This window comes from Venturia canescens, chromosome 3, assembly GCF_019457755.1.
Source record: "Venturia canescens isolate UGA chromosome 3, ASM1945775v1, whole genome shotgun sequence".
Lineage (NCBI taxonomy): Eukaryota > Metazoa > Arthropoda > Insecta > Hymenoptera > Ichneumonidae > Venturia > Venturia canescens.
In genome coordinates this window covers 9,850,861-9,869,028 of record NC_057423.1, presented here as the reverse complement: position 1 = coordinate 9,869,028, position 18,168 = coordinate 9,850,861, and the positions used below count along the sequence as shown (strand labels likewise).

Genomic DNA, 18,168 nt, shown 5'->3' with positions numbered 1-18,168 from the left:
GGCAAATAGGTCACGAAGTTTAAAAATCTTATTTATTACTATGGAAGAAGCAAAATAGTGGAAAGAAAAAAAAGTATGTACAATGTATTTCGATTGAATTCGTTTATATAGGAATGGGCAAATCTTTGGCGACCATGATCAATATCTGATCGATGCTAAGACACCAATTGACTATGTTCTTGGAGATTTTGCACCAGTGTTCGCCATGATGGGGCTCAGCAGCGACGCACCTCTTTTTGACGTCTTCCTGTTGTTCCTCGGTACCATTGAGGAGTTCAAATTTGTAAAAATATGCCCAAGCGTCTCCTAAATCCGGATCGATTTTCACTGTTCTGTTGAACCAATCTCGGCACTTCGAGATTTTATGCTCACACCAGAAAAGTCTATAGAAAATGAAAAAAAAAAGAAAAGGTTAAGCTCGTTTCACCACGAAGACCATAAAGGGTCATAAAATTGAGTGAAAATTACTTTGATACTGCGAGAAGAACGTGAGGATCGTGTTCACATTTTTTCAGAGCGTCGACGCTCTTCGTTTTTCGTTGTGGCCGAGGCTCCATGAAGATTGCCTCAGCCCACAGCAAACCCGAGGTCGGACACTCTTGAAGAGCTTTCGCCATGAGCGTGTTCGCCATGTCTCGGACACCACCGATTTTCAACTCGTTTCGTATCGCCTCCAACCAAAGTTGAGGATTCTTTGGATTTCGTAGACGGGCCTTCTCCAGAACTGAACGGGCCTTTGTCACTTGATTTTTTCTGTGCTCCAGACTCGCCAACAACCTCCACAATGGCACGGAAGTCGGACACTTTTTGATCTGTAATTAATTGATCATTAAATATTTTCACCCTCGGTATTCGATATTTTTTCGTATGATAACAGCGTTAACCTTTTAATTAATTGAGATTCCCCTTTGATGTTTTATTACTGTGATTCATTTACATAATTCGTTGAATAATTTGGGGCTCGTGATATATCGATTTATGGAATTTCGAGGCTATATTTGACCCCACACTGGCATGAAAAACGTACCGCTTGATTATACGTATCGAGAGCAGCGTCAAGATTGCCCTGCTGTTCCTCAATCTGGCCCTTCATGAGCCACAATTTTGGAAAATCGTCAAACGCTTCGATCGCCTCTTTCAATAGTCGAAGCGCCGCTTCGAGGTTGTTCAGAGCCCACTCGAGTTTAGCGCTCTTCATCATGACCCTGGGGGTCGGAGCAGAGGCTCGTGCTTTCGCCAACAAGCGTCGAGCTCGCTCGTATTCCGAATTTTCCGACTCGAGTTTCACTGCGGCGAGCCAAATCTCTTCGGAGTTTGGATTTGCCTCGAAAGCTAGCGAAAGGATGCCTCGCGCGGCTGGGACGTCGCCCTGTAATTTCAATGGATTGAGATTCAGATGAATATCAAGATGAGGAAAAATATAAAACTCAATTAACAATACTGGAAATGCGAAGGAGAAATACTCACCGCCAACCACTTGGATTTGGCTCCCATAAGCCAAAGGACCTCGCTCTTGGGACAATGAGCAACGGCCCTTTGAAGAAGCGTTTCGAGAGACTCTCGGGTGCCGTAAGTTTTTTCGAAATAGGCAGCTCGTAACCAAATAGATTTTTTGCTTGGGAACGCTGTTTGAGCGTAGGCGTAAACCGCTCTGGCGCATTCCAAAGCTCCTTGTTGGGCGCACTATATCGAGAGAATAAAATGAAGAAATTTAAGAATAAAGAAAAAAATATTCCACCGCGGAAGGAATAGAATTTTCGCTTACTGTTTCTGCGTCTTCCATCCACGTGTGTTTCCGGTCTTCTTCTTCGACGCCGAACCCAATGATGGATTTCACGATAACTTGACAGCAGTGAACGGCGCCAGCTTTTTCAGCTTCCATCGCTTCCTTGAACCAGTGCTCGCGATTAATTTCAACGCCGTTTGCGCTCAATGAAGAAATAGCACGATCGATTATTTTTTCGACCATGTGTTTGTTGCCATTGGCCTCTTCGAGCTTTGCGGCTGTTGTCCAAATTTGCCGGTCGGTGGGAATATTTTCTCTTGCTTTGTTGAGGACTTTACGAGCGTTGTCGTAAGTCTCGAGACGGGCGAGGGCGAGCCACAGATCGACGCTCGTCGGGCAACATTCGACGGCTCGACTCAATAAAATCCGAGCATCCTCGGGCTCCTCCAATTCGACCGCTGCTTTCCAAAGTCTCACCGAATTCGGTATGTGCTCCAAAGCTTTTCTGTAAACTCGTCTTTTCGCCTTAATTTCACTCTCGAGATCCGCCGCCTTGATCCAAATTCTGACAGAGGTCGGTATGTGTCTAACTGATTGGGCGATCACTGCTTTTGCTGTGTCCGGAGGCTGGAGTCTTGCTGCTTCGAGCCAAAGATCCTCTGAAGTCGGATTTACTTCGCAACCTTTCATTATCAAATTCCTTGCAGCCTGGACCTTGCCGGTTACTTCCTCGAGTCGAGCAGAAGCTATCCAAGCTGGAGGATGATTCGGGTTCGTTTCTCGAACCGATTTCAGTAGCAGTCGAGCCTTTTTTATGTCGCTGCACAATTTTGAAAATTTATAAATTTATCGTTTTCATTTATATTTTCAAAGTTTGAAGAGAAAATAATTGTGAGTGGCGTAGAATGGTTCAAAAACGAGGATTCACTGGGAAAATATTTTCGTGTTACCAGATACAAGTTTTTTCCAAATTCATAAAAAAGCAGAAAATCCATCTTTCAAAATTCATGTTTCAATCTTGTAGTCAGATATTAATAAATTTTACCTCGGAAATTGGTATTTTTATCTTGTCCAACGATTCGCGCATAAATTGGAATCTCAATCAATTTGACGTTTGGTAAAATATTAAATTTATTTTAGTAAATTTGAAAAAAAGTGCATGTCCCAATGAATGTGCCTCTCACAGGAAAAAACGTTTATTCAATTACTTGGATGGTTAGAAAAAAAAGGAATGAAAGAATCTTTGATTCCTACTTGCTAAATTACAAAAAATCTTTAGTCATATTCAGAATTTCTGACTGTAGCAAACTCTTAAAGAATAAAAATGTGACGTACTTGATATCACCCCCGTAAGTTGGGATCATACTCTGAAGATCGGTAAGGTAACCCTTAGGATCGACGACGGTTTGGCCTTCGACCGAATCCGAGACTTGATTCAACTTAACGTTCATCAGAGTGTTTCTGGCTTGTCCGATTTTTCGTAAATCGAGATCACCGGTGGGTGTAAGCATGCCACCGGGTGTGGAAGATCCGGGCATCATGGAAGCCAAACCACTCGACGGATCGAGACTCGTCGCGGTTTCGCCACCCAAATTTCTCGCGAGAACAGAATCGGGCAAGGGAGTGAACTTTTCAGCTCGTGGATTTCTCTGCTTTCGATTTCTCGCGTCACCCACTTCCGGCACATTCTTCCAATCGTCCTCACTTACGTTTACCAATTCTCTCTTCAAATCCGAGAATTGCTGTTGTATTTTTGGCCGCTCTTGACGATAGCGTTCCAATTCTTCTCGCAAACGTTTCTCTCTGTATTCTTTTCGTTTTTCGTCCATTCGTTTATCTATCGCCTCGTAAATTGCATCTGCCTCTTCGTCGTCTTTGTCGTATGGATCCTGAGAAAAATTTTTCACGGTTATGTAAGAAAAAATGGACTGAATTATAGTAGAGGCAAAAAAATGTTCACCTTGCTGAACAGAGAACCGCCGTATCCAGAGAACTCGTCATAATTCGAGTCGTTGAGATCTTCCTCATCTTCTTCTTCCTCCTCTTTTTTCTTTGCTCGTTTTGTCGGTGGAGCGTGTCTGTCATCGCTGTTAAAAATATTAATTGTTGATGATAGATGAGCTCACAATCTCAAATCCATTCAATCAATTGAAATCAAACCATCATTTTTTGGACATACTTCTTTCAAAAGATACTACCAAAAGCCTCGATAACCAATAGAACTTATAAGGGAATCAACATGTTCAAGAGATGTTTTTCTCTTTTTTTTTTCAATAAAATCCTTTCTGAGCATATGGATTACATAAAATAAATATTCCGAATAGGACTGAGTCAAAACAACCGAATAAACAATGGCTCATTGACTTGAATCTCCATGTATTTTAAAGTGGTATCCTGTAAAAAACAGCACACGAAATTCTTGTTTTTTCTATTCAAACCTCTAACTTTTCTGTCAGGATAGAGTTTAAACCGAGAAATTTTATTTAAAAAATGATATTTCAAAAATGATAAACATTTGCAATGTTCCGTCCAGTTTTTTAGACTCAAGAGCATAGTTTAAGGGATCTATTGAAACATGTAATATTATCAAAAGATCCTTTTGTCATATTTATACAATGGGTGTTCATTTTGATCTAAAATATGAAACAGTGAAAACAGCTGATTATATTGATATTTGAAGAACTATCTAAATTCGATCAAATAAGGAATTGAGAATTAGATCCAAATGTTTCAAAGACCCTTCATTCATGTGGGTTGTTCAGAAAATAATGAGCATGACTCGTATTCAACTGCAGAGGTTGAAATGTTGTACTTACGATACGTCGTTGGCGTCACGGGCCGGACCGATGTCAGAACGTGTTGTGAATCCTGTTGCACTGTAAGCATACGTTGATAAGTATTTATCAATCCGAAGCCAGTTCGATTCGAAAAGGATAAAAAATTTGTTAATTCACGAAACGTGAGAAAATCGTAAGAAGAATGGAGGTTATGTTCGACGAATATGTCGGCTTGTCTGAATCTGGAAGAACCTAATACGAATTGTATTTTTATTTTCAGACAAGAAAAATTAAAATTACCCTCTTCCAACACCAGCCACGTAACCTAAAGGAGCCGGTACTCCCAAAAAATGTTTTTTGTTCCTTGTTGACAGCGAAGCCGAGGGGACCGCCATTTTTTATTATTCGAATTATAATTGTTCCGTGGTAAAGCAAGATTCCTTAGTTTTCAGCAGGTTCTAGAGGTCACGTGACTTCGTTATACGCCAGCAAAAACACAATCCCGTACAGTGGCGACTCACTCGGATGATTCACGTTTCACACTCGCATATTCCCAAATTCCCAACATAGCCGCCCAATATCATCGTGGGGGTGAGAATTCTGACTCCCGCTGTGAATATTATAAATAAGAAAAACATTTGCTCGAGGGGAGTTAAGCTTGAATAAGTTATAAAACTATTGGTGGAATGTGTGTGGAAGCGAAGAGAGAGGCGAGTCTCGGTTGGTTTTCTTCTCTGCTGTCATAATCGAACGAATATATCACCGGGATCTTGAATTGACATATCTTCCCGATCGTCCTGATTCTTCTTATCAATAAAGTACAAAAATACGTGGCAAAACGAAGAACAAATTTGTTAAATCATTAGATTGAAAGATTTGCCGTTCACATATTTACTGAAGAAACTCCAGCTGAAGAATGCAAGGTGTGGCTCATCGTAGGTCGACCTCAGACCTGGATTGATATTCTATAACGTATTTTTAGTGAAAACATGTGAGTACATGGATTTTGATCATAAACAAAGAAATTGTATGGCGATAATTGAAAATTTTATGCATATGATAATTTTCGGTTAGATTTTAAATCACAGCGGAACTAACAATACAAGGACATCATGCCAGCTCCGCCACCACCTCCTCCTCCAACGTTCAGTGCTCCTAGTGCTAACCCCGATGACAGAGGTCAACTTCTCCGTTCTATCAGAGCTGGAGCAACTTTAAGGAAGACAGTTACAGTTGATAAAAGTGCTCCGGCTATCAGTGGTACATGAACAAATATTTGCAACCTCAAATTATGCTAATTAACTAAAAAATTTATCTTAGTTCGAGTGGGTAAAAAGAAATAAATTGCACCAGTTGGAAGCAGAAAATAATATGAAATTGGTACATTCGATTTATGATAATTTGATCGAAACAATTTGAGATTGAACATTTTTTTTGGATGACTTCAATATAAAGATATTTTTTACATCTGGAAAAATTTGTAATTGATCGGTTGTTGAAGTTATACCCAGAAATGATGTATTCTGCTTAGATGAAAGTATTTCAAAAAGACTTCTAACATGAAAGAAATAGTTAGGGATTTGACAATGCGATAAATATTTTCAGGACGAGTAAGAGACGAAGGTTCGAGTTCCGTGGGTCCTGGGGTTCCGGCACGTGGCAGTAATGCGTCGGCAGCGGTGTCATCGGGAGGTCCTCCCAGTCTAGGAGGATTATTTTCAGGGGGAATGCCAAAGCTGAAAGCCACAGGTTTGAGGTCGAACATTGTGGAGAAGGAGTCGAGCGGTGGAGCATCGGGGACTGCTATGACTCACACCACGAGTCCAGCAGCTCCCAGTATCAAAAGGGGACCGCCACCGGTCCCGCCGCCTGCAACTCAGAAGCCACAAATCACAGAGTCAGGGAATAATGTCGAGCCTCCGATAACTTTGTCAAAGGGATTTGGGAAGCCGATGTTGGCGCCGAAACCCCCAGCGACGCCACTCCCAGCAACCATGACACAGAAACCTTCACCGCCGCCGAAAAAGTTGAACCTCCTTACCGGGCCGAGCGTTTCGCGGGCTCAGAGTATGCGGCTTCCGCGTTCTTCACCGGTCCTCGCACCGACACCGTCTTCGTTGCACCAGTCACAGGATTGTCTCAACGAGACGCAGCACAGACCGGTGATAAATCGAGCTTTAAGGGCGCCCATCGCCCGGCCACCCTCGCCGCCGATTTCCAAAAATTCCGGTCCCTCCACGACCCGCGTAGCCCCGCCACCGCCGCCACCACCTCCGTCGAGACTCGCCGTTACTGCACCGAGTATGCCACCTCCGCCACCTCCACCGCCTTATCGTTCAACCTCGATGCACCAGAGGCTCGCTCCGCCACCGCCCCCAACGCCGATACCATCGAGCGCTTCCAGCGCGCCTCCGACACCCCCGACGAGGGTCGCCTCCGCTGCGTCCTCTTCGTCAACCACCAATATTTCCTTCTCTTCGTCGACTCTTGTTCGAAACGGAGCTTCCACGTTCGCAAGCCTCGATCTCGAAGCCCGATTCGCCGACAAATTTCATTCGATTATGAATTTTCCAAATCCATCGCCGTTTCAAGGATTTCCCAAAGTCTACAATAGCAAAAACGGTGAGATCCCAACGACTACAAATAATAGTCAAAGTTTCGCTCTGTCGGATCTTGCGCCGATGATACGTCAAGCAGCCTGCGTATTTACCATTTTATTTTTTGTTTTTGCCGATCGACGTTTCCTCTCCTGCTCTCTGATTTTACGTTTTTTCATCATTGTCGCCCCTCGCATGCTCGTCGCGATGCTTGCTCTCTCCTCTCGTTCTCTATCACTTTGACGATTGTTCGTTTTTTGACCCTTCATCCTATTTAATTCGTCGTTTTATCGTCTCCCGCAACCTCCACCGGAAATTAGTTTCCGGTACCGATAAATTCGTGTCCATACGGAATGTTTTGCATGGAGAATGCCATAGTTGAAAAAATTCGTTTTTTCATTGCCTAGTGTTTTTCAAAAGATATTACGAAAAGTTGTTCCGTTGGTGAGAGAATGCCTTTTGCGACTTGGTACTAAATCAATAGAAGTGCATCTCCTCTCATCGTTGCGCAAGATTCCAACGATTAGATATTGAAATCTTTAGAGAAAAAGCAAATGAGATGAATGCGTAGACGATTATCATGCCATGAATATAGTATTTACACATTTATATTTTGTTTATTAAAGAAACAAGTAAAAAAAAAAAAAAAAAAAATTGATATTTCGGAAAATTGCAGCCGCTAAGCAACAGGCTCCAGCTCCCCCACCTCTGCAATCGTCTTCCGCCCCCGGCACGATGCTTCGGTTGAACGCTTCGTCCGGGGGTAAACAGTGGCAACACAATGCGGCGTCGTCAGCTTGTTGAAAATAAACAAACTCAAAAACGCTGCTCAAAAAACAATTGAATTACAAAGAAAAAACGAAGAGAAAAGTGAGACAAATGCGTGCAGATATTCAACGACGGATTTTAAAAAACCAGTAAATCATAGTACTATCAAAAACAATGGTCTTCCGAGAGATCCGGATGAAATTCTATGCGAGAGAGTGAGAGAGAGCGAGAGAGAGAGAGAGAGAGAGAGCAAGAAAGGAAACGGCTTGAGGGCGTGATGGGCAATTTCGAAAAGCGAAATATGGTGTTTTCATTAACAAGATTCCTCTAAAAGAGAAATAATTCTTTCGTTTCAGCGAACAAACTTGCTGGTAGAGCCCCGCGTACGTGTCCGTCGTAACAGAGTTCGAATCTGTTAGCGATTCAAGAAAAAAAAAACATCCAGTTAAATTGATAAAGATTTTTTCTCATGCGCTTGGAAAACATCGTTGCGACAGACTCGTCAAGAAAAAATTTTCAACAAGGCTCCCCTTTCCCTTTGTCTTGGAACGCAATCCGCGAAGGAGTTGACCTTTGAGAAGGGCCTACACGAGCAAGGAGCCAAAGAAATTCCATGTAAAAAGGATGAAAAGGACGAAGAGAAAAAAAGAAAATGGAAAAAAGATTTTTCTCCATTTTGATCTGGAGCAGGCCATATTCCAAATATGCGACAGTGCCTCGACGTTTATCAACTATTGGAATAAAAATATGTACGTATTTATGATTTACGTGCAAATCTCGAACTTGTAATTTTGTCTGTTGTATAAATAATAGAGAATAGTAATAATTATACTAATAATGAGGATATTTTTGATGGGGACGGATGAACCGGGGATCGATTTTAACGAGGGAACGATGGATACGAAAGCAATGAGACTCGTTGATGTAACAATTGTTGATTTAATTAAATTAGATACGTGCGATACTCTTCCGAATTGTTGTTACGATCGTCGGTCGAGTTGTCCATTTTTCGTTTCCCGAATCTCCGGTGACACTCACGCACGCGAACATTCATCCAGTGAAACGAAGAATTCTCGTCTGAACAAGAATTTCTTGTTCATCAACGGGAAGAAACGCAGCGAGGCAGTCCAGAGGCAGAAATGCAAATTCGGATATAAAATAATTTCTGGTGACTCTTCGACCCAGAGCCGTAAAAATAAGTTACAAAATCTTTCGATTCGGATAGGCTCGCGTGACCATCGGGGAACGCACGTCCATTGTCCTCGTCGCTGCTCTCTTTTCACGCTTCCAATTCTTTCTCAATTATTTTTCGATATTCGTCGAAACCTCCTTCGATGCATTTCACCGATCCTCCTCCGCAAACCCAGAGCTCCTTGCACACCAGTCGTATCAGCCGCTCGTCGTGGGAAACCAGAATCACACCTGCCTGTAACCCAATTCATCGGTTGTAAGTTTTGATCTGACAACTCAACAATTTTAATGGAGTTATAAAAAAAAATGGTTTTTTAAATTTCGTCCTTCACGTTACTTTCAGCTTTGTCATTCTACCTTTGGCACCGTTACTTTGTTAAGAGATAAAATCGGGTCTGTGTTGAAAGGAATTTTTTTTTTTGGTTTGGTAAATATTTGCTTGATATCTGAAGGATTTTCGAGGCGAACTGAAAAATTGACGTATTCTAGTGATTTTTCTTACTTGACAAGTGTTGAGAGCTTTGCCAAGAGCTTCGATCGACTCGATATCAAGATGATTAGTTGGTTCGTCGAGTACCAAAAAATTAGGCATGGCGGCGCACATGAGAGCGAAAGCGACTCGTGATTTCTGACCACCGGAGAGTGAGTCAATATTTTGCAAGGCCAAATCTCCTGTAACTCCGAAACTACCAAGCATTCGTCTATATTCCTCGATCGGTTTTCCTGCAAGTAGATGCGATTGTAATAAAAAATTCGACGAGCAAATGCCGGTGCTTTCTTACATTTTGTTGTCTTTGTACCTGGAAAATGATTTTGTATTAATTCAACCGGGCAAACTCTCATATCGAGTTGATCGACGTGGTGTTGGCTGAAATATCCGATTTTGAGGTTCCGATGAGTGTGAACGGTGCCTCGAGTCGGACTCAATGCTCCAGTGACTATTTTTAAAAGCGTCGTTTTACCAGCACCGTTTTCACCGACTATGCAAATTCGCGATTCCAGAGCCGCCGTCAAATTCACACCGGTAAACAAAAAAGGAGTGTCGTCCTTAGCTCCTTCGTAGCGGAAAGATACTTCGTTCAGTTGGAGTATCGGAGGACTGAGGGGCATCACGTCCGGGAAACGTAACGTTACTTCGCCTTCTTTCTCCATTGGTTTCAATTCGGGTCTGGAAGAAAAACGAAATACGTGGAGAAAATCTTTAGCCATCATTGAGTAAGAAACGTGAAAGAAGCGCTCGAAAGAGTACTCACAGTTTTTCCAACATTTTGATTTTACTCTGAACACTCGAAGCACGATTAGCATTATAGCGAAAGCGGTCGATGAATTCTTGCACGTGAGCTCTCTTGGCTTGCTGAGCTTCCCACTCTCGCTGGAGATTTCTCTCGCGTTCGCCTTTGGTCTTTTCAAATTGTTCGTAATTGCCTCGGTACGCTTCGATCTTTTGTCCCTTGAGGTACAGAATATCCGTCGGTACCTGCAAGAAAATATTTTATCATTAATATGAGAAGAACGAAAAAAGAAAAGTTGATCGGGAGATCCATTAAAAGGACATTCGTGACCGAAATGTGTGAACTTACAGTGTCCAGAAAGTTGCGATCGTGCGAAACAACTAGCAACGTCGTTGGCCACGACTGAAGATATTTTTCTAACCAGAGGATGGCTTTGATGTCCAACATGTTGGTAGGCTCGTCAAGAAGAAGGAGATCGGGCCGAGAGAAGAGAGCTCGTGCAAGAGCGAGACGCATTCGCCAACCACCGGAGAATGATTTCGTCGGCCATGATTGTCTCTCGACAGAGAAACCTAAACCCGAGAGAATAGCGCTCGCTCGCGCGGGCGCCTTATCCACTTCGGCCAATTGCATTGCTTCGTACAAACGATTCAATTCCTCGTCGACGTTATCGTTCGTAATCGTCGTTCCTCTTCCCTCTTCTTTTCCACTGCTACCTTCTGTTTCGCTCAATGCTTGAAACTCTGCTTCTCGACCGATCAAGGCTTGAAGTTCTGCTTCTCGACTGAGCATCGCACTCCGCTCGTGATCACATTCCAGCACTGACTCCAGGGCCGAGGTCTCGTCACCGGCAACTTCCTGCTCGACGTGCAGTACCCTCACGTGCGATGGTATTCTCAGTTGTTTACTAATTGTGGAATACGTGTTAATAAATACCAATTTTGATGATAAATATTCGAAGCAATGATGCAGAGTCGAACTTAAGCGAGGATCTTCTGAGAAAACGATCGCCATTTTTTTGTATGTTTTCATTAACGGAAAGAATGTTGAATGATATAGTCTCGCATTTGATCAATATTTCATGATAAAAACCCTATAAAACAGGGGAGATTTGGAAAAAAAAAATCCAGTTTTATTTACTGCGTAATTAAGATCGTTTTTGATAATTGTTTCTGGTCTTTTATGTACTGTAGGTTTTACTGTAAAAAGATTGTCGTTGTGTTACCTCGATATCATTCGCAAGAGGGTTGTTTTTCCCAAACCATTTCTTCCAATAAGGCCATAACGTCTACCATAAGCCAATGTAAGATCGGCACCTTGTAATAGAACTCTATCACCGTAGGCAACATCAAAGTTTTCGATTCTGATGTCTTGAGTTTTGTTGACATTGCCCTTGTTTTCCATTCGACTGTCTTTTTTACTTGTCATCTGACTGGCACTCGCTGTTTCTGCAGCTTTATTCGATCCAATGTTATTTTTTGCTCCACCACCTCCGCCGCCCCCACCGCCTCCTCCACCACCGTATTCTGTCCCTATTCGTTTTTCCTGTTTCTGTTGAAGTTTCGCTTCTGCTTTCTCTAACTTTTTTGCATCGACTTTCTGTAAAAGTAATTCAAACCAAAAGCTATTAATCATCTCAGTTCGAGCTACCGATCTCAATGGTTGAAAAACTTTTAACCCTCTGTTGACACACATATTTCATAATATATATAATTTCAAAATTTTGCATAAATTTGCAATTTCAAAGAGCATACATACTTTAATTGTTTTCACGTGCTGTTCACGTTTTTTAAGATATAGAAAAACTCATTGAGAATCTAGAAAAGTCAAATAAACTGTCCAATGAAAAAAAATTCTTGCTCAAGAATGGTATATTTTTCTTAAAAAATTAAAGCATATTTTTCCAACATTTTAAAATAATTCTCAGAATTTTCGACTGCATTTGCTTTTTTTCCAATGTTTGGGAAATTTATCGTTTAGTGTCTTAAATATCTGAAATTTGCTTTTGACTCACTGTGCCATCGTCCCTGGTTGTTACCCAAATGCTCTTTATCTGTTCGACCTGAGCCTCTAAAGTTGCTGCCATAGAACCCAAATGTATTGGAGCGTTTAAAACCTTGTTGACACCGTTTTTGCGTAATTCGTCGGAGGTGCGGTCTCCTTCGGTAGCACCTTCCTTCAACATCTCCAGTAATTTGTCGCATATTGCTCTAAAATCGATACAGCTGCTCATACATCCGGTTTATGTTTACAGAATTTGACAAAACCATGAATAATCGTTATTCAAGGAGAGAACTCGATAAAATTTTATTAAAACTGAAAATTTTACTGAAATTATGGAAACTATCCAGAAGATAATGAAAGCTTGGATGAGATTTGAAAATTTTATGTAAATGGCAAAAAACACAAGTTCAAAATACAAAATATCTTTGAAGTGTTATCAATTTGAAAGCAATGTACATTCAAATTTGAAAAAAAACTTGTCATGTTCAATTATTCTTGGGAAAACAGATTAACAAAAAAAAAATGATTCATTTTTAATTGCCCAGATTCTTCAAAAATTCTGAATGAAAAATGATTTAGATTCGAATGTTGCCGGGAAGATTCAGATCTTGAGTTTACTAACATAAAATTTTCGTTTGCATCAGTTTGTGTAATTATGTTATTTGAAAAACCAAAGTACAGTTGGATTGCTTCAAAAATTTCCTTGAACGGTGGAAACATTCACCGGAGTTGTTTCTACTATTGGAAGGAAGACTGAATAATTTGGCAGTTGAGATTCGTCTCTCCTCATTGAATAACGATAAAAATGGGAGTACCAGAGCTTATTTTTACAGACCTAACCTCGGTTTCTGGTTTGGCAGCAACCTCGTGCAAGACTTGCCCGATCGCTTCGTAAACCTCGTCCCCGTCTTCAAAATCGTCCCGTGAACTCACCAGGATTCCTTAAAGCAAAATACCAGCTGGTATCATTTGTAATTGTAAAAAAACCGATACCTCTCTCTCTCGGCCTCTGCCTCTCTCTCTCGTCTTTCGTTGATTCGAATGGAGAAAAGGAGGTTATAACCCACGAGACTGGACTTACCTTCAACATACTGATACAGATCGTCATCAATTGTTGGAAATTCACTTCTGATGTATTCACCACACGCTGCCATAACCGCGGAAATCTTTGGCTGTTGTCACACTCGCGCGCGCTTTTCCTCGTTTTCGAGCGCAATTTTATTCCAAAGACGAGATTTTCGGAGACGACCTGCAATCGTACGAACGTGTCGAGAAACTCGTGTCTCTTATGTATCGTCCAAGTGTATGCGTTCGTAGGGGTGCGTGTGTGTGCACAGAAATGGAATAACGGCAAAGGAGAAGGGGGGATGATAATGAAGGTTTTATTGTATGCTTGTATTTGTCACACCGCGAAAGCAACGCGGACCGTTAAACGTCAACGTCAAAAATTATAACAGATAGACTAACTGTTCTTCTCACGGATATACGTTGCTCGGATGCAGCATCGTGTGGCGAGTGTCTCACGATTGCGGCGATCTTTTCCAAGCACTCGCGGTCGCCGGGTGCTCGGGGTGTGGCGCGCGAGAGAAGGGCCCGAGATGGGCCGAGGGTGAAAGCCAAGTGTCAGTGTTATCCGCACGTGTCTGTACGTCACGCGGAGTGTTTAACAACAAAAAATCGAAAACAACAAACGCCCGTATTTCTCATAATTGTAGGAACTCGGTCTTGATAAAGGGAAACAAATGAAAGAGATAAAAAGGAAGTGACTATTTGTCGAATTTATTATACGAAGCGTCCAGTGATGTGCGCCATCTTGAACGAGAGCTGTCAAAAAACCAAGATGCGCTTCCCCACAGGAAACTGAAAACGGGATTGCACAACGTGTCAAAAAGGTTCTCGTTGTTGGCTTCATCACGACGGGATGAAGCACGAGATTAACTAAGATTAAATTAAAGATGTTTCAAATATTTTAAAACAACGATTGATTCGACGAATTTGTCATCGCGATTGTTGACTGTGTCAAAAAGTTATGAGAATGAGGACGACGAAGACGACAACAATGATCACGATGAGATTTTGGTGAGATTCTCGTAAGGGTGTTCCCAAGATGCTGAGAGTATAATATTTATCCCTGTCCAAAATAGGAGTTACGGGTAATCCCATCAGGGGCAACTGGCTTGATAACCTTGCGAAGGTAATTTTTTTTTTTAATACAATCAACGAGACAATATATTCAAGAGGAGGACCAAATTAAGGGGAAATGGCAACCGACATTGAGGAGTCTGACATGGAGGAGCACGAGCACCCTGGACCAGCGAAACGTCGCCGTACCAATTATACTAAAACTTTGGTATGTGTTTTTATTTCCCAACTATTTCTCCTTGTAGAAGATTCAAATGTGAAAATATCTTTATAAATTGAACAAGATTATGACAAGAAAGGATAAAATAAAAAACTTTCTGTGGTACTATACAATTTTTTGTATTTTAAAAGAAGCAGCTTGTTGCTATACAATATCGCATATTCGAGAAGTTGCAAAAAAAATTCTGTCATTTTCTCGTAGCTAAATAAAGACATGAAAATTCCTTTTAGTGGTAATAAATTCGTTGGTTTCGTAGTAAATAAAAACAAAGATACGTTATTGATCTGTGATATATAATGAAATATTGTTTATAAAGTAACAGTGAAATTGTTCTATTCCACAGAACATTCCACTTATTCTCGTTTTTTTCTTATTCTTTCAACTTCTACTGTCTATTTGAAAATGTATCAAAGTTTAGTGAAATTTTGTAACCAGTGCACATAAATTATGATGACATTAGGAATTTATGAGCATCTGATATTGTTATTCAAAAACATAAATTCTCTTCTATGCCAACGATCATTGAAAATAAAAAATTTATTCGTGAAACAAAAAAAACCATGATTGATGAAAAATTAAACAGTCGTTTACTCTTCAGGACAAAAGGCCGGAAGAATCTGTCGGTTCTAACAAGACGGCGATCACAGAAAAAGAGGCAGAGGGTGAAGCTGATCAAGACTTGGACGAAGTAGAAAAGCTGGCGAGAGAAAAGTTGCGTTTGTGGCAAAAGTGCCAACTGGATACAGGCTTTTTGGACAATATGGTGAATGACATCCTCGACAGGTTTTTCTTCAAAGACCTCACGCCCTTTTTTGTTGGTGGAGATAATGAAATGGAGAGCAGAGCAGTAGCAATGGCGATCGTGAGTCGGGGGCTCGCTCACAGCGCTTCCCGCGCCGACCTCGTGTCATCGGATATTTGCTGGTCGATTAATGAAAGCTCTGACTCGTCAAGCGCAAGCGATGATTCCTTGTCGCACGAGAGTTCAGCAATAATCGAGCCTCCGAGTTTGGTTCCTACATCGACAGTCTCCACTGGAGTTCGTTCCTGGAACGAGGATAAAATGGACGACAGCAATCGTTCTTTATCTCGCGAGACAATGCCGAGTTGTTCCACGATAATCGATCCTCCGAGTTCGACCTCCACCTCGGCTGTCCCTGGCGTTGCTCGGTGCTGGAACGAGGACAAAATGGATGAGACCGATCGTGAGCAAGACTTTTTGGAGCGAGCGGTCGCGGAAGCGATAAAGAAAAAAGGACTGAGCGCTCTTAGCGTCGATTATGGCTAAATACTCCAGAGATCGAAACCTCGCTGTTCGAACTCGCTTTACTCTTCATTTTTTTTATCTTCTTTTCCAAACGAAATCATTCCTTTTCATCAATCGTCCAACCGTTAACTCCGTGTCATACGTTGAGGGGTCCCGTCTCGTCAGTTCATCAAAATGATCTGTCAAATTTGTTTTTCCTCATGCAAACAACAATGTGCAACAATCTTACGGTGACAACGTTGTGTTGATTTCACGCCAATATCAAACAAAAACAAGACAAAGCGTCGAAAAGCATACGCCGAGAAGGAAAACCGCGATTTCCGATTAAAGTTATGCTCAACGTTGTTCGAACGAAAGTCATGCACGAGAATAAAATGATTCGTTAAAAAACGGCTCTAACCGACCCCATCTTCAAAGTAATTTAATGTAGCAATGTTCCCTACGGTTACATTTTGATAATTAAAAAAAAGCAGTTTTCAAAAAAACGTAACTTTCAAGATGTAGAAAAGTAACCACAAGCCGAAAAATCGATGTTTTCCTAAATCTGACTAGTCACGACCCCTTGATAATTTGTATATAAATTTTCCAACACCGATTTAATGCGGGAGTAGAAGGAAAAGATCCGTTAGCAGAAGCCTGGCTAAGGGATGTAAAACGAAACTTTAAACAAACGGTCGATCGTCACAGAGTGGCGAAAAATAAATCAAATAGACGAGCCATATTATTGTAAATGTAAAATTAGATAACCCATTGAAACTCGATTAATTTAGCGGTGAACGAGTATCCTATCGTCGAAAAAGACAAGATTAAAATATTACAAATATCACATTAAATATTTTTCTTGTCCGACGACATAATATATCATAAATATATGAAAATTGATAGTATAAATACGAAGCGCGAATCAACAGTATAAAAAAGCCTGTGAATCAGCCATCACTTTTTTTTTTTATCAAATAATTACTTGATCGAATCAACTTTTCATAAAATATAAACAATTATTCAAAAATTACGCGTCAATGACGAAAACGAAGCAAAACAAAATCTCAGCGGTCGATTTATTTTTTGAATTTTATTCCATCGACATGTTTTGCCGAGCGCTCGATAACTCGCTATAATCGTAAATCATTTTACATACCTGTATGAAAAAGAAAAAAAAAACACATTGTAATAATAAAGAAAATATTAGAATTTATGACTGTGGGAGTGTGTTTCACATCGTTTAGGTGAAATAGGGCTCTCTTTCGTTTACAATTTTTTTCTAGTGTTCGCTCTCGTTAGAGTATCACGACATTGTGTAAATAGATGATATGCTGTCAAATGTCGTATGTACAACCATAATATTCAATAAAAATTTACGCTCTAGAGCGAGAAGTATTGAACGCGAAAATTTTTTATTCGCACTCGATTTTTTCACGGGGACTCACATTTTTGACATATTGTATTGCCATAACTTAATCTGTTCTATGGACATTTCATAATTAAATTTTGAACAAATATAACTACACTGCACTGCGCGTTGTCGCAAAACCAAGCTCATTTTTATCATCTAACCTCATATTTCGTATAAAGATGACATTTTATGCTGAAAAGACGAAGCTTGTTTCCTATGCCACTGCAGAGTTGACATTCGGTGAAATGGGTTACAGCGACCTTGAAATAATCCGAAAACACAGAGAGTGAAAAATAATCGATAAAATGTTCGAACTAAAAAAATAAAATTGTCGAATAATCGGTATTCTGACAGTGACACAACAGTAGCGGTTTTTTGGGTTTAGTCAAAGATAAAGATTATTTTCGATATGTTTTCGGGCTGAGCAAAACGTAGTACAAAACCTTATTTACGCAGGGCGCAATTCGTACCCGAGAACTATTCAAAATTTATTCATTGTGGGATGGTATCCGCCGCGACGGGGGCTTCAGCTGCTCTCCGTTTACAAGCTCTAAGAATTTTACTTCGTCCGGTGTCATTGTCCCCTCCCCCTCTCCGCTGGTAATACGTATTTTTCCGTGAACTCGATTGCAAGCGCAGAGGTACATGCTCGAGAGGTGATTCGTGGTACCAGCGTTTGTACTTGATACGGTTGGAGCGCGAGTATCTCGCGCACCTGCTACACAATTTCCCATTCGCCGCCACATCGCATTTGTGCATCGACACATCTATATCTAGATACATACTAAATGTGTATAGATATCAACATTCCAAATAAATAGAATTTTCGAGTTTTAACGAAAGGGCAATAT

The 18,168-nt window shown here is 41.0% G+C and overlaps 4 protein-coding genes and 1 long non-coding RNA gene across 7 annotated transcripts; 2 read left to right on the top strand and 3 right to left on the bottom strand.

Moving 5' to 3' along the window:
- Nucleotides 1-15: 15 nt before the first annotated feature.
- Prp6 (pre-mRNA processing factor 6) lies at nucleotides 16-4,943 on the bottom strand. The gene is made up of 9 exons (XM_043414778.1): nucleotides 4,804-4,943; nucleotides 4,543-4,602; nucleotides 3,687-3,813; nucleotides 3,062-3,615; nucleotides 1,766-2,546; nucleotides 1,468-1,683; nucleotides 1,028-1,369; nucleotides 469-812; nucleotides 16-383 (listed from the first exon to the last, which is right to left on the bottom strand). Exons 1-9 carry the CDS (start codon nucleotides 4,896-4,898, stop codon nucleotides 104-106), a joined length of 2,799 nt encoding a protein of 932 aa, XP_043270713.1. The 5' UTR covers nucleotides 4,899-4,943; the 3' UTR covers nucleotides 16-103.
- Nucleotides 4,944-5,061: 118 nt separating this feature from the next.
- Nucleotides 5,062-8,842, top strand: LOC122408150 (formin-like protein 14). Of its 2 annotated transcripts, none has more exons than XM_043414783.1 (4): nucleotides 5,062-5,494; nucleotides 5,578-5,763; nucleotides 6,109-7,125; nucleotides 7,777-8,842. In XM_043414783.1, the coding sequence occupies exons 2-4, from the start codon at nucleotides 5,616-5,618 to the stop codon at nucleotides 7,902-7,904; spliced, it is 1,293 nt and encodes a 430-aa protein (XP_043270718.1). In that variant the 5' UTR covers nucleotides 5,062-5,494; nucleotides 5,578-5,615; the 3' UTR covers nucleotides 7,905-8,842. The 2 variants fall into 2 exon arrangements, with proteins under 2 accessions (XP_043270718.1, XP_043270719.1); XM_043414784.1 differs by having other exon boundaries at nucleotides 5,064-5,494; nucleotides 8,225-8,842.
- Nucleotides 8,788-13,518, bottom strand: LOC122408147 (ATP-binding cassette sub-family F member 3). Of its 2 annotated transcripts, XM_043414779.1 has the most exons (9): nucleotides 13,377-13,518; nucleotides 13,131-13,236; nucleotides 12,306-12,501; nucleotides 11,517-11,890; nucleotides 10,640-11,198; nucleotides 10,313-10,536; nucleotides 9,860-10,227; nucleotides 9,562-9,782; nucleotides 8,788-9,294 (listed from the first exon to the last, which is right to left on the bottom strand). In XM_043414779.1, exons 1-9 carry the CDS (start codon nucleotides 13,447-13,449, stop codon nucleotides 9,148-9,150), a joined length of 2,268 nt encoding a protein of 755 aa, XP_043270714.1. In that variant the 5' UTR covers nucleotides 13,450-13,518; the 3' UTR covers nucleotides 8,788-9,147. The 2 variants fall into 2 exon arrangements, with proteins under 2 accessions (XP_043270714.1, XP_043270715.1); XM_043414780.1 differs by lacking the exon at nucleotides 13,377-13,518 and having other exon boundaries at nucleotides 13,136-13,242.
- Nucleotides 13,519-14,173: 655 nt separating this feature from the next.
- On the top strand, nucleotides 14,174-17,301 carry LOC122408156 (uncharacterized). The gene is made up of 3 exons (XM_043414793.1): nucleotides 14,174-14,374; nucleotides 14,440-14,645; nucleotides 15,256-17,301. Exons 2-3 carry the CDS (start codon nucleotides 14,556-14,558, stop codon nucleotides 15,943-15,945), a joined length of 780 nt encoding a protein of 259 aa, XP_043270728.1. The 5' UTR covers nucleotides 14,174-14,374; nucleotides 14,440-14,555; the 3' UTR covers nucleotides 15,946-17,301.
- On the bottom strand, nucleotides 17,300-18,067 carry LOC122408167 (uncharacterized). Its single transcript, XR_006260382.1, has 2 exons — nucleotides 17,788-18,067; nucleotides 17,300-17,577 (listed from the first exon to the last, which is right to left on the bottom strand). It is a non-coding gene; the product is annotated as an uncharacterized lncRNA (long non-coding RNA).
- Nucleotides 18,068-18,168: the final 101 nt, after the last annotated feature.